The following is a 15,473-nucleotide window of genomic DNA, read 5'->3' as shown; positions in this document are numbered from 1 at the left end:
CCCCATCGGCAGGCGGACTCTCAACCACTGCACCACCAGGGAAGCCCTCAATAATTTCTTGAAACAATTGGGCATGCTTTCCATTTCTGCTACCTCCTCTTGCATTATTCTCCTGTGTGTTTATGCTGTCTTCTACTTTAGATTACTAGTGCTTTATTACAAGACCTTGAGACTTGGATCTCTCCTACCTTAAAAAAGTCTCTCTAAACCTGTGTCTACTTCTGACTCCTATTCCTTCCCCTCATAGCCACTTTCTTAGCAGGGTGTGCTAGACCCTGCTCCAGGTCTTCACAGCCTCACATCTCATTCATACCTCCGTTTGCTGTAATGTGGAGTCCTCTCCCAGCCCCCAACTCCAGAGTGAAACTGCTCTCTCTAAAGTCTCTGATGATTTTCTAACTGCTTCATCCAATGAGCCCACTTCAGGCCTGATGGCTTAGTGGGTGCTCCTATACCATCTGACACTTTATCTCCATCCTTCTCTCTTTTCCCCAATTCTGCTGCCTCCCAGGCCTCCTTCAGCCTCTCTGGTTGCTGGCTCTCCTTCTCTAGGCTCGAGGAATTCTCAGGCTCATTGAGACAGGACTGGCCCTCATAGAGGCTGAGCTGTAATGGTATAGTTCCAGGTCAGCTCCCACTGGACAGTAAGCACCTTCCAGGTACAGCCCCTGCCTTACTCATTCTTGATTCCCCAACACGTGACGTAATGCTTGATACTTCACCTAATAGGAACTCAATAAATGTTGGATGAATGAATAAATGAGTGGATAAATTAACAAACAGAAACCCAAGAAGGTATGTTTCTTTTCGAACCTGCCCAAAATGTACCGCAATTACTTGTATGAAAGTTAGCAAATGCTGAGACACTGCTTGAATGATGATTCACTAACTGATTGATTAAGTTTTAAGCTCTGTGACTTCCCACTCTGATCACCAACTGGACTTCTAATCCAGAATTCAGCCACAATTACTGGTCTTGATATACCAATTGGTTGCCATGGCAATGCTTCAACTTCAAAATGCTCTGAAATTTTGGGTTCCAGTGACTGTATTGTATATCTGGGCAAAACAACTTTTCTCCACGACTCACTTCTGACTCATAAAGAGAATTGGGATGTTTTTGTTTGCCCACTGGGCTTTATTTCCTGGATGTTCTCTTTTTAAAAAAATCCAAAGGGTAGGATTATTTTAAGGCAGGTAATGAAAATGAGAAGGGGGGACTGCTGTTATTTTTTGGACACAAACTTAACATAGAGGTATGCTTTCTAGAAGGTGCTAGGGTCATGGAGTGTATGATGTGAGCAGGAAGGGATTTGATGAGCCCCCAGAGTAACCTAATCCCATGTACTGGAGCACAGAAGCATGGAATTTATGCACTTGTTTATTGCAGCAGACACTGAAGCTAAGGGATGTTCAGGGTATTCAGGCTCAAAATCCAAACTAACGTGATGCCTTCCTCTCCTATTTATTTTGCCTCCTCAAGGCGTGGACTAGGATGGGAACAAGTAGGAGCAGGCCTACTGGAACACACATCCTGAATGACTCAGATGGGCAGCCAGCCCCAGAGGAACAATAAAGTAGAGCACAAAGGAGGGAGCAGAAGGTGAGGAAAGACAAAGCACTGCCAGTGATGGGCAAATGGGTGAATTTCTTTGGGCCGCCAAAGGTGATTCCGACTTTCCAGCTTCACCCCTATTACTCCTAAATATTTCCAACCTGACAACCTGTGCTCCACCCAAGAACTACACCAAGAGTGCCCATAGGTTTCCATCATCTCTGAGGACTGAGAGAACACACAGCCAACAGAGAATGAGGAGAGAGCCACCAATGGTGGCATGTGGATCAGCTGAGACCCCTCCCCACTGCACTGTCTCCCTGAGGTTGTGGACACAAAGAAAGGAGACAGTAACAGAAGGTGGGGATGAGGACAGGAAGAGCAATAACCGGTGTCAGGCACTGAAGCTGCATCGTGATAAGGAGGATGATCACACAGTCACACTCGTAGGAAACACTTCTGTGCTACCACCTGGAAGTGAGTCTCCTTCCCCAACCTGCACCCCAAGACACCTGGATGACTCCAGAATCCCAGATCTCATCGTTGTGAGTCAGGCACCAGGTCCTGAACAGAGTGGGCCACAGGGAGATGGCAGTGCTTAAGCACCCAGAGCTGGAATCCAGGGAAAAGTTCAGGACATTATAGGGGAGCTATATGGCCTTTATTTTCCCTTCTCCCCTCTGTTTCTCTTCTTCTTTTCTTCCTGAAGGAGCTGATGCATCAAAATCCGATGCACTGTGACTTTTGAGGGCCTGAGTGTTCCCCATGTGCATGTCATTTGGGGCTCATGCAGGTGGAAAGTCATAGAAAGTAATGCAGTTCAGGCCAAAGGAGAACTCCTGCCACACAGAGTCAGGTTCAGGGAAGAATGGGCCATCTTAGGATGCCCTTGAGTGGCTGGAGGATGGGGCTTGATGATAGCTCCCACCTCAACCAGTAAGGCCTCCCTCTGATTGCAGAGGCCTCAGCACAGAGGTCCATGTGTCTACTCATTGTACAAGACAACATCACATTTCTCAAAGACTACCCAGGTGCTACCAGATGTAAGCAATGGCCAACAAGCCAGAGTCCTCAATGAGGCCACAGAAGTCTTTTTAATTTTAGTGGGTCAAAATATAAAACCAAACCCTCATGCATTCCTGGGAATTGCAAGATGGTGCAGCTACTTTGGAGAATGGTCTGGCAGTGCCTCAAAATGCTCAACATAGTTACCATATGCAATTCCACTCCTAGATGCCTACTCAGCAGAAATAAAAACATAAATCACCTTGTGTACGGTATTCATAGCAGCACTATTCATATAGCCAAAAAGTGGAAGCCACCAAAATGTCCATCAACTGGAGAATAGATTTTTTTAAGTGACATATCTAAGGAATACTACTCAGCAATGAAAAGGAATGAAGCTCTGATGCATGCTAAAACATGATGAACCTCAAGTGAAAGAAACCAGATTCAAAAGACCACATATTATATGAAATGTCCAGAGTAGCCAAATCGATAGAGACAGAAAATAGATTTAGTGGTTGTCTCTGGTTATTGTGGATATGGGAAGGAGGAGAGGGAAATGGGGAGTGACTACTAAAGGGTAAGGTGTTTCTTTTGGGTAGAATGAAAATGTTCTAAAATTAGATTGTGGTAACAGTTGCACAACTCTGTAAATATTCTAAAAAACATTAATGGTACAGTTTAAACAGGTGAACTTTATGGTATAAAAGTTTTATCTCAATATGCCATTTATAAAAAAAGAAAATATAGTTGACCCTTGAACAACACAAGGGTTGGGGCACCAACCCTCCATGCAGTCAAAAATCCATGTATAACTTATAATAAGTCCTCCGTATTCCCAGTTCCTCCATATCCGGGTTCCACATCCTCAGATTCAACCAACCACAGACCAGGTAGTACTGTAGTATTTACTATTGGAAAAAATTCCACATATAAGTAGACCTGCACAGTTCAAACTCATGTTGTTCAACGGTCAACTATAAATAAATAGAAACTCCATCTGGAATGCTCATACAAAAACCATCAGGACTTGTTTTTTGCAGGAAATTTCTGGGAAGTTTTGTCTTTACTTGAGTAAAAGGTGTTTCCCTACCACTGATACTGTCAGTCTCTCTGTAGGTATTATCCTGGATAGTGTAGGACTAGGAAGCAAAGAAAAAGAGGACTGTGGAAGAAGCATGGCATGCAGGAAGAGTCCTGAATACCAGGTGCTGGCAAACTACGGCCCACAGGCAAAATTGGGACTGCTACCTGTCTTTGAAAATAAAGTTTTACTAAAACACAGCCATGCTCATTCATTTACATATTGTCTATGGCTGCTTGCATGCTCTAACGACAGAATAGTTGTAACCGAGACTGTGTGGCCTGCAAAGCCTAAATTTTTTACTACTGTGCCTTTACAGAAAAAGCCTGCCTACCCTGCTCTAGATTCATGAGTCTACTTAAGTCTTAAGTCTTGCTGCTTAAATCACGGCCCACACACTAGCAGCAGCAGCGCCTAGGAGCCTGTTAGAAATGCTCCCCCAGACCTCCTGAAACAGAATCTGCATTTGTGTTAGTTAGCTGTGTTAGTGCAAGAAGCGGATGCCAAGATGGGGTTCCACATACAAGGATTTTGTTAGGAGAGACAACTAGGAGAGAAACCAGGGAGGGGGCCTGAAAAGACTGGGAGAGCCATCGGTTCATGGTACAGGTCTGACCTGAAGGAAGGAAAGAGAAGATGGAGTGGAAGCATTGTAAACTGCTCTACAGTCGAAAGAATGATCTGAAAGGCCTTCACGAGTCCTCAAGGCAGAGACAACTATCAGAGGAGATCTGAATCTCTCAGGAACTGGTTTTCCTTATCCCTGCCACACCAAGGCATGTGGCCTCAGTGCAAATGCAGTGACAAATGCAGAGCACAGCACCTCTGTCCTTGCACAAGGAAATGCCCCACAGTTGACATTCTCATTGCATCTGCTGCAAGGTGTATTCCCCTAGCAGCGAGGACATTTTAAGAAAAATACCAGGTGATCTCTATGCATATTTAAGTTTGAGAAGTAATGCTCTAGAGCAGGATTTGGCAAACTACAAAGGGCCTCACAGTAAATATTTTAGGCTTTGCAGGCCATACATTCTCTGTTGCAACTACTCAACTCTGCCATTCAAAGTGGGAGCAGCCACAGAGAACGCACAATGAAATGGGGGTGGCTGGGTCCTAATAAAACTTTATTTACAAAAAACAGGCTTCAGCTTTGGACCTGATGTGGCCCAGAGGCCAGAGTACACCAACATCTGCTCGAGAGTTATGGGGTTTAAACTCTTTAGAAGCAACTAAACTCTTTTTTCATATGAAACAGGTAAGACAGGGGCTGCTCCTCTTTATGGTAAGCAGAGAGCCCTGTGCCCAAGAGTTCCCCTCAAAAGCTCCCGAGACGCCTCTGCAGGCAGCAAAAGTAGAATGTGAAAGCCACTGCCCTGGTTCCCCACAAAGAGCCTCCAGTTACAGAAAGTAACTTCTTTCACCCTTTTCTCATTCCTAGTGGGCATCAGCAAACCTAAATTTCTACTTTATCTGTTCTACAAATATAGCTGAGGGCCTAATACTGTGCTAGATATTTTGGGATGACAAAAGTGAACCAGACATGCCCTTGTTTCCTGGGCAACTTTCAGTAAATAAAAATGAGACATGTATAGAACCTCTGAGGCAGGAAGCAATGTGCACCCCAGGAAACCAAGGGTAAAGGGCCGTGCAAGCCGGGAAATGGAGGCCATCACCTTCACACAGGGAATCATGAAGACTCCATGGACGAGGGGCAATGAGCTGTGAAAGGAGGGGCAAAGTGACAATCTGTTGTACTTGTAAAACCAGACCTGGCCTCTCTTCTGGAGGGCCATATCGTCACAGGATAAAAACTCTTCTATACACAGATGCTAACTTACAACCATCAGGACATATGACTTGCCCATCATAGTGGGCAAACACCCCCCCCACCCAGAGACCAACGACCTCACATCCATGGTTCTTCCATGCCAAGGGAGGGGTTGTATGACCTCACTACATATCTGGGTCGAGATCAAGGAGCAGAGCTAACTGTGGAATAAAACGGGCAATTCCTCAGGGTCCCGTGAAGGCAAACACTCTGACCTTGACCATCACTGCAATATAGGAAGAGGCAGCTGAGGGCTGTAGAAACCTCATCTTCCAAGGAGCCCTGGGAAAGGTATAGACGTGGCTCTTCATCTGTTACTGAATCCTTCTGGATAAAGAGCGAGATAGCACACGTGGCCTTCCTTTTAAATTCTCTTTATATCTATGTGGATACTTTTGTGTGTGAATCTGTGAAGCTCCACACCCCACATCAACAAAACTCCTCACCCTGAGGACGCCACTCCCTTACTGGGAGAAGGGGTTGTTACATCGTCCTCTGAAATCTCATTTCTCAGGTGTCACTCAAAACAAAAAAGCTATCAATATGCCTTAAACAAGGTCAGCAGATGCTAGCTACTAGGAAATCCAGAGAGCTCTGAGAGTTATGTGAACTACATGACACGGACATATTTCTGGAAAGTGAGCATAGCTTCCATCATATTCTCAGAAGAGTGTATGAAAAAGCCTTGGACCATTGTCCAATGTATTAAATAATATTGCCCACGCTAAAAAAAAAATGATTTTTTTAAAAAAACAGAGTCTTTTCAAGCCACTGATTCTACAGTGTTCTCAATCATCTTGAGACCATCTTGCAAAAAACCCTATTTACCGTCATTCCTATTTTAGAGATTAGCAAACTAAATTCCTAAGAAATTAATATCCTAACTGAGGAAGGATTGCAGGTTGGTGGGTTAACACCAAAGATGCGTTGGTTAACACACTGCTCTTAGCAATGATCAACTCCCGCTGTTAATACCACTTCGTAAATAAATTCCACGGTCAAGCCTGTGTTAGGCACTTTACATACATGATTCAATTAAACATTGTAACAACTCTGCAAGACATTATCTCATTTCTCAATCTGAGGACACCAAAGCTCAGAAAAGTTTAATGGATTGCCACAGGTCGCAGCACTGATTAAGTGTCAGATGGGGTCTGATTTCCAGGTCAGTCTGACTCCCAAATTCTGCCCTGGAATCTCCTCTGCAACTTGGATCCTCAGAAAAGGAAAACTCATCTTCAAGTCAGGGACAGTTTCTTAGACATCTTTGTATTCCCCACAGAGCCTTGCCCTGCTTTGCATGGCAAGGCACTCAATAAATATTTGTTGAGTGCAGAAACGTGGGCTCGGGCTCCAGTTCTGCCATGGACTTACTGACTCAGTCTCCTGCCTCTTGGAGCTGCAGGTGGTCACTCAGCTGGGCAACTTCAGGGAACATTTGAAATCAATTATGGGTGCGGAGGAACCTATTAAAAGGTCCTCTTCTGTGTATGTTGGGGTTGAAGGAGAGGAAAGGAAGTTGAGAAGGAGAGAAACAGGATGGTTTCAGGGTTGGGTGCTGGAGCTTAAAGATTTCACACGAGGATGGAACAGAATTTGGCTTAAGTCCACTGCTGAGTTCCAACAGCCTATCCAAATGGGATCCTGACCTCAGGCTACTCCTTGGTGGCCACAAATCCCTGAATTGCCACGCCCCCGTGTAGTTACTTTTATGGAGGCCCCTACACTGGAGCAGCCACACACAGTCTTTTCCTAGGCCCTCTTGCCCCACATCAGAACTACAGGAGACTGGCAACTTCAGAAGGTCTAACTTGCAGGGGGCCCGGCACCATCACTCCCCCTCCAGGGACCAGAATCTTACCAGTGAAAGCCTGTGAGGCCTGCATTGTCCTCGGCTCTAAAGGAAAGTATTCCAACAATCCATCCAGAATCCAACTTCCTATTTTGGAAGCACGTGGGAATTAGGGGTGGGGTGGGGGGAAGAGGTAACTCTAGTTGATTTTGTTTTCTTTACCAGATTCTACAAGTGCCAGTTAGTCACAACCCAAAGAAGGCCACTTTAGCCCTTTCACATAGGCCCTGCAGAAAGACTTGTATGAAGCTGACCCTAAGGGATGCCTACCCACAATGCTCTGGGCGGGGATGATTAAATACCTCCCAGAGTCCGGGGTGGGGGGAAAGGACAGCCCTCCAAGGAACCAGACACATTCCCCACTGCGCGGCTTCCAAGGCACCGCCTACTCTCCTGTGCACGAAGCAACGCTGCCACCTAGTGCCCTGTGTGGGAAGTATTCCCTGAGGTCTCCCGTCTCAGGGGGGGTTCCTCTACAAGGGCTGGTGCAGCTGAATCACTTAATATATCTGCCAAGGAGGAAATGCCCCAGGTTTGGTAGCTGGAGAACCGGGAAACTGTGTCTATGTTAAGTAGGTAGAATCTGAGGTTTGAGAGCTGTTGGAAAAGAGTATGGGAGCCAGGTTTTGCAGCATCTTGGGTTATCCTCAGTGGAACAGCAGAACTTCCATGGTTGAATTGTATTTAGCTCTCAGGGACACAATTCAGTTGTGGTCATTCTTCACAGCTGAAGGCCAACCAGCCCAGGAGCAGGCAGTGACCAAGTAAAAGGACCAGTGCTAGGGTTGGAGAGGGAATTGGGGCTGATCTGTTGGTAGGAGTGAGTAAATTAGTGAATCGGAGACCTTTATTCCGGGAGGAGGGCGGGGGTGGGGGGACTAGCCTTGGCCCCTTGGCACTTCCCCAGGGGAAGTGTACGGAGCTCAGCACAATGAGTAGACAAGGATGCCTATGTCCTTGGGAACCCGGTTGCTAGAATCCTAAAGAATGAAAGCCTTGTCCCCAGCCCCCATCTCTCCCAGACTTTTACCCTAAATCTTTCCTGAATATTTTCTGATGTGCCCAAATCTGAACAGAGATACAGGGTGGGAGGTGGAGAGGAGATAGACCTGGGTATTCCCTGCCCTCCGCCTTCCTGGTGTGGACCTATAGGGGAAATACCAGCACACCTCCAGGAATACTTTGAGTTGAAGAGAAAGAAACCTCCGAAGCTAGACTGTCTGCGAAAGAGTTTCTGCCTAATTTTACACGCTTAGGGAGGTTATGAGGATTCAGATGGGCACTTTGGAGAAGGATCTGAGTGTGAGCTGTGGCAGGGTGGAGGTGGGCACAGGAGGGAGATGTATGGGCTTGCGGGGGGGCGAGGGAGGAGGTGCATCCAAGGAAGGCTGTAATCGGAATTAAATCCTGACCCTGTTCTCCCCGCTGCAGAGCATGAGACAGAAGGACATGAAAGGGATGGAAAGACCCATTGTCCAGAATCTGTTCCCTCAGGTTGGGTTTTAACAACTCAAAGCACTGGTCTCTTAGAGCCTCCCTCCTATGTTCCTGCTGGATCCTTCTCTGATTCTTCAGAGCCAGGGAACTGATCCCAGGTCCCTATGCCGCTACTGCCAGAGGAGGGGTAAGCAGAGTGGTAGGCCCCGGTCTAGACTGTAAGCACACAGTTTCCCTGGCAGATGGGTACTAGGAAGTGAGATTAGGCAGCAAGAAGATGTCATCTGGGAAAAACTGTGAAGCTGCCAACTCTGATCAGATAATCATCTCATTATTTCTTCCATTTGGCCCCAGAATAAGGATTTCCTTCTACTCTTTCTCTGCCCCCACTTATCTTACAGCCCAGCCCCTTCTCTATCCCCTCCCTTCACCCTCTCCCACCCCAAAATAAAATCACGCAAAACCACAAGACTCTAGAGCGCTCAGTGTCTGGGAATCCCAGCTTCCAAAAGAGAAATCACAGCCAAAGATGGGGAGACAGCGTGTCCGGAAGGGATGTTCCAGCAACACCCCATTGCAAGAGGCTCCCTCCTTCCAGATTTCTTTCTCCAGTCTGAAACTTATTTGCAGGCATCCAGTAACCTGAGAAGTTTTTAATACGGGGAGCTGTCAAGCCTTTGAGGGGTTCTGGAGTTCCATTCCCAGTCTGCCTCTGGCATACCTCTCATTCCTTCTGTTACCCCCTCGATGTCATAGGACTGGCAAACATCAAACGGTGTTGTGGACAATCCAGATTAATAAGATTTAAATGGTTCTACTAGGTGCCTAGCCTTGTGTGAGGTTCTGTCACGGGGGGCTCCAGAGGGATAATGAGAAACTGAATGATGAAGCATCGCATCTAACCCCCAACCACCCCTTGCCTGAAACCAATCCCCACCACCACCGAAGTAAGGCAAAGGAGACATTCCTAACCCCACTCTTTTCTTTGTCTTTCTGGGTGGCTTCCCATGAAAGCCAAGGTTTGGGTATATGGTAAAATAAATGTGGGTAGTGTTCCCAAACACTGCCCCTGATTAAAACCATAGAGTTATACGAGGTGCATTTTAGGTCCCTTTTACAACAGCCAGGGCAAGAAACCAGGGTCCCGGCTTGTGAGTGCCCACCTTTTCCAGTAGACCTTGCTCTTCCTAGGCTGGACTCACTCATGATTTTTAGGACAAAGCAAAGGGGACTCAGGGACCTGGACAAGATAGTAGCTTTCTGCTACATTCCAGGGCTGCTCAGAGAAAAGGAAACCAACCAGGACCCATTGGCTGTGTACCTGGCAGCCTTGTTCTCTCGCTGCCTAGCCCAGCCCAGGCTTGACTCACTGCCCAGGTCTTTACACTTTCATGTTGTTTCAAAGTTGCCTGGGTATCTCATACTGGACTGTGAGAAATGGAGTGTGACACCTCTTCCCCACTGACAAAGAACCAGAGATCTTCCCCTTTAAAGAGGGATAAGAGAGTGAGCTGGAGGTCTCCTAAGTGCCAGCACAATGTATAGAACCACATGAGATCAATACAAGGGACAAATGCTCTTGTGGTTACAGAGTCATTAAGGTAGATGATGTCTGGAATCCTGCTGCGCAGATGAATAAAGGCCCTTCCCCCTCTCTGCTCAGCCAGCCCTCCCTGGCCCTCCTGCTCTGTCCCTTTCCCCTCCTTGCCCCCAAAGTCTAACCTCTTCAAAAAAGGAAGCCAATCCTACCCCCGCGGACTACGGAAAGCCCAGGAGTGGGTTATTACCTGCAATGATGGCTGGGCTGTTCTGTCCTCCCTCCGGTTTCACCCAGGCTTCCACTGTGAACGCCTCCCGGGGAATGTCAGCCAGCACTTCTGGACGCAGCAACAGCTGCTCCCGCCTCCCAGAGAAGTACAAAACAGGCAATCCTCCTTGGGGGCTAAAGGTCTCTGCTTCCCAGTCGAGGTCCCCTCCGCCATTCTGGATGCTGCCCTCCGAAGAGCTGGTTCTGACCCCATGCATAAGGGGATGCTTAGACCAAGGTTGGAAGTGCCGGGGAGCAACATTGGGGTCTCCCTGCACACCTCCTGCCTGCCCCTTCGCCACCTGGCGACGACGCCTGGTCTTGGTCCGGCCCTTCCTTTGGGTCTCTGGTCCAGGTTTCTTCTGGCGTGGGAAGGTGGTGATCTTGGTGGCAGCCAAGGCTCCGTGTTCTTGAGTCCCAGCCTCACCTAGAGGCTCCTTGGATCCTTGATCACCAAGATAAGTGCCATCATCTCCCAGTAGCTCTGACTGCCCAATAGGACCATCCCCTACCCACAGGGCAGCTGGCCGCTCAGGCTCACTTGTCACTCCTGCACTTCCAGTCAGGTCTGGGGGAACAGAGCTCACAGCCATTCCCTCAGCGTCTGGCTTACTGCGCCCTGCGTGGTACGTTCCTTGATCCCCCGCAGGGTAGGGCCTCAGGTAGTTCCCAGGTCTGCTGGGGTAGACTCCAAAGAGGTGATGCTGAGGGGCAGCTCTGGGTCTTCTAACCTTGGCCCCCAGCCAACAGCGCTCTCCTTCCAACAGCACCTGATTCAGGTGTCCTCTTTGAGCCAAGGATCTCTTGCGTGTCCAGCCCAGCTCAGAGCTGACAGTACTGAGCGCCCACCCAGCCAGAATCACCAGGCTTATTCTCAGAATCTTTAAGCACATCATACCTCCGCTGGCTCTTTATACAGAACCAGAAGTCAACTTCTGGGTACCACACCAGGGTGATGGAGAGAAGAGAAAGAGACAGCTAGCAGTGGATTCACAGTCACCAGGCAAACTGTTCTGTTCACGGACCAAACTTTTTCAAGCAGCCCCAGAAGAGAACCTCTTCTGGCTACCTGAGCTGGGTGCCGGGCCAGCGTGGCCTCTGTACCTCACCCACCGTATGTGTTTCCCTCACCCTTCTCCCTTGACCTCTCTCTCCTTGCTCTAGTTTAGTCCTTGCAGAATGAAGTTCGTTTCTCTGGGTTCCTATGAATTTCTTCCAGAGAGCTCAGGATTCTTTCTTTTTCTTTTTTTCTTTCTTCAATAGCCCCTCCCCTCACTGATACTAGAAGAGGGACACATGGGCATGAGCCAAAGCCTGTCAAATACACACTCACTCACAAACACATACCGCTCACTACCTGAAGTCACTACAAAGAATCTTAGCTTCTAATTTTCTTTTCTCTCTCCTTCTTCCTTCCCTAGGAGTTACCTTCTCTTTGAAGACTTTAACCTCAAATACATCCACCTTCCAATAAACTGCTAGAAAAACTGTTGTACAGACACACAGAATTTGATGCTTATTATCTAAAAAGCCAAAAAGAATCTGCGGACACAAAAATCCCAGCTGGTACTTAACCTTCACTCTCCAGATGTCCTCCTCAGCCAGCTCTCCATCCAGCCTCCAGTCTGCCTGTGCAGGTCAGAATGTTTCCCTCAGCTCCGTGCTTGGGGTTGGTGAGTGTTAAAGGTTTTTTTGGTTTGTTTGTTTGTTTTTATCCCCTTCTAACTTGTTGCTGTGTTGTAAGTCTCCGTAAAGTTCTCCTTTGGGGTGCCAGTCTGGTGTCCTAGTAACCTTATGAGTCTGAGAGCCCTTGACTTCACCTTCTGTGAGTCTTGTGGGTCCCTGGGAAGATGGAAAAGAGAGCGAGAAGAAGAGCATAGCCTTCAGGGGACCTGTTCTCTCCGGTCCCTCCTGCTCCCCTTCTCTCCCTTTCTCTCTGCCTGTAATTATCTTCTTGTTTGTTTCATTTAAAGACAATGATGATGTCAAAGCTAATAAGTTCGGTGCATCTCTCCACCTACTCCCTGTCCCCTCCTCCCTCCTGAAAACCTCCCCACCTCACTGAGGCACAGGGGACAGACGCCACTCTTGGTTTCCCCAGTAAACATTTCTGGCTTTCTCTTCCAGCAGCTGCAGCCTACACAATCAATAGCCAACAATCAATACTGTTTTGGAGCACTCTTTTCTGTGTGTATTCTCTCTCTCTTTCTCTCCACACACACACACACACACACACACACACACACACACACACACACACACACACACGTGTTGTGAACAGACTTGCTTACTGCCTGATAAATCCACACCAGGCTTTTAGGGACCACTTGCATCTTTCTTTTGTTTTGCCACACACCTCCTGTATTTTTTCTTATTTCAATCATTTGGAATTTAAAAGAACAATACCCCAAATTCACTTTATATTAGACATTGGGAGAAAGGAGAAATTAATTATCCTGCTGCAAGAAGCATTCAATGGAAATGCCATGGATTTGTACGATACAGGTCTTCTTATTCTCGCTCAAGTTTCTCACTCTGAAGTTACTAAAAGTCACCATATGCTGAGTGAGCAAATAAACAAAAGAGATGCTCAAAATAAGTAAATTACAAAAATAAACAGCTAGACCCAAGCAGCTATTTTTAAAATTGATTTGAAATGAATGGATAGAATGTGGAAGTAAATAATGTGATTTTAACCTCCATAATAATGTTTGCCTAGATGTAAGCTATCTCAAAGAGTCCTAGCGCCTAAACACAAGTGCGTGTATACACACACACACACACACACACACACACACAGCATGATTCTCCTCAATCAAGGCAGGTAAGGATGTTTGAGAACTACAAGTGCGTACACACACACACACACACACACACACACACAGCATGATTCTGAATTCTCAACACAGGTAAGGATGTTTGAGAACAGGTGAGTACAAAACAGGTAGAGAAATATATTGGGTCCTTCATTCAATAGTAAGAAAAATCACTTACAGTTCTAAAATCACTGCTTGTGTTGCCCACATATAAAACATGCAGCCCACATACTTTGGAGTAAGATCATATTGCCTCTTTTGCCTTGGGTCTCCTCATCATCTTCTAAACTCCTCTCCTCTAGCTAATAACTGACTTATGTGCTTTAAGAATGCTGTATCCTAAGCACCCCATCCCTGGCATGCCCTGTTTCCCTAAGCAGCATCCATTGAAGCCTCAAAGCAAGTCCCCAAAGAAGATATCAATTCAGGCACGTGGATACCACTACACAGAAATCCCTCAATCCTAGACTGTCCTTTTTCCTCTTATCATCTCCCTGTCTCCCTTCACTTTTCTGACTCAGCCCTTTTCCCTCCCCCTCACCCCGAAGCAGCTCAATAGAAATTGGAGCTTTGGTAGGGGGTAGGGGGAGATTACAGAGAAAGACAGAAAAGCAGAGGAGATAGAGACAGAGAGAGAGAAACCAGGAAAGAAAGGAGGGAAGGAAGGAGAGGAACCTTCGTTTAAATGAAGGGAAGATACCCAGGTAAGAAAAGGAGAAGTAAACTCCCCCCTCCCTCATGCCACCCCCAGGACCCTCAGAAAAAGGTTTCATACCATTCATTTCAGGAAGGAGGGATAACACAGCAAGGAAGAAGAGTTCCGCCGTGCTTTTCTCCCCCTTTTAGTATGTGAATGATCTTGCATCCCCTATAGGTCTCTCCTGGCTCTCAGCTGCTAGTAATCCATTCATAAGGTTTCAAGAAGCTACACAAAACTCAAGCTTCCAGTTTAGTTTCTCTCTTCTCCCCTTCATTCCTTTGCTCACCACTCTCCTTCAGCTCTTGGCAGTCCAAAGTTTAAAAAAAAATGTTGAACCATTTCTGTGTTTTCCTCCTGTTGTAACTTTTGCTGTGACATCATAACCCTGCCCACCAACACCCCACCTCTCTCTCTCCTTTCCATCCCACCCCTCATCAGCCCCATGCCCCCAAAATACCCCCCACGGGGAAGAAGGGCTCCTGTCAGTTCCAACCTGTGAAAACACAAAGCTACTGGAAGGTGCCCCCTCTCCCCTCGGTCCCCCTCCTCTCTTCCCCTCCCTGCCTTACCCACCGCTCAGCCACGGCTCTCCCAAGGCTTTAACAATGATCCCATCTGTTTGACATGTGCGGAAAGGTGGGCTGGATTCAAATAATCTGTCAAGTGAATCATCAAAAACCCAGCCACCCCCTCCTCAATTCCATCGCACACGGTCACACACCAGACCCCAGCCAAAGTGTGAGAGAAGTCAGACTTGCACACCACCCACCCTGGATGCCAGGGAGAAAGACACCAAACATGCCAAAGGAAACGCACATTTATATATATGTATAAATTCTGTGGCTTATTTGTTTATGACAAACACCCACACCCCCAAGTCTCCTACGCCTCTTCCCCAAACCCTGCCACTCCACAAGTGCACAGATTTGAAAACTGGTAGAATCTGTTTTGAAATCTCCAACGAGAGGGTTTTTCCCCCTTTTTTTCACTCCAAAGCACTATCTGTGGCGATCAGACTCGAGCAGGGTTGCCAGCAAATGCAGGAGGCCCCTTCTAGGGTACAGGCTTTCAAACCAGCGAAGCTAGAGGGAATGGATTTAAGGACACACAGCAGGAGCTGGCTGAATTTATTTTATTTTGACGGGGGTAGTTGGGGGAGGAATATCATTTCTGAAATGCCCAAGGAATGAAGGGAGAGGATATGGATTTCTTAAACAGTTTTTGCAAGAGGAGCGGTGTCTTGTGCTGCAGGTAAATCTATAAGGCAAGAAATTGGAGCTTACAGATAAACAAGGACCGAGAGGGACAGGGAGGGAAAGGGGAAGGAGGGAAGAGAGGGGAGAGGGGATGGGGAGATGGGGACGTGGAGAGAGGAGAGAAGGGGAGAAG

At 47.2% G+C, this 15,473-nt stretch overlaps 1 protein-coding gene and 1 long non-coding RNA gene across 2 annotated transcripts in view; both read right to left on the bottom strand.

Annotated features, from left to right (window-relative positions):
* Window positions 1-11,464, bottom strand: part of PAPPA2 (pappalysin 2) — a 295,372-nt gene extending 283,908 nt beyond the window's left edge. Inside the window, exon 1 of the mRNA XM_024133710.2 lies at window positions 10,549-11,464. Within this exon, the coding sequence (XP_023989478.1) occupies window positions 10,549-11,464 (916 nt within the window). The remainder of the gene's footprint in view (window positions 1-10,548) is intronic.
* A 249-nt stretch (window positions 11,465-11,713) lies between these two features.
* The window catches only part of LOC114486153 (uncharacterized), a 35,056-nt gene continuing 31,296 nt past the window's right edge, over window positions 11,714-15,473 (bottom strand). Inside the window, exon 5 of the long non-coding RNA XR_003679437.2 lies at window positions 11,714-12,410. This is a non-coding gene — a long non-coding RNA (uncharacterized lncRNA). The remainder of the gene's footprint in view (window positions 12,411-15,473) is intronic.

The sequence above is a fragment of the Physeter macrocephalus genome, chromosome 4 (assembly GCF_002837175.3).
Source record: "Physeter macrocephalus isolate SW-GA chromosome 4, ASM283717v5, whole genome shotgun sequence".
Lineage (NCBI taxonomy): Eukaryota > Metazoa > Chordata > Mammalia > Artiodactyla > Physeteridae > Physeter > Physeter macrocephalus.
Note: the sequence above shows the minus strand (reverse complement) of the source record. Positions and strands in the feature narration are given on the sequence as shown.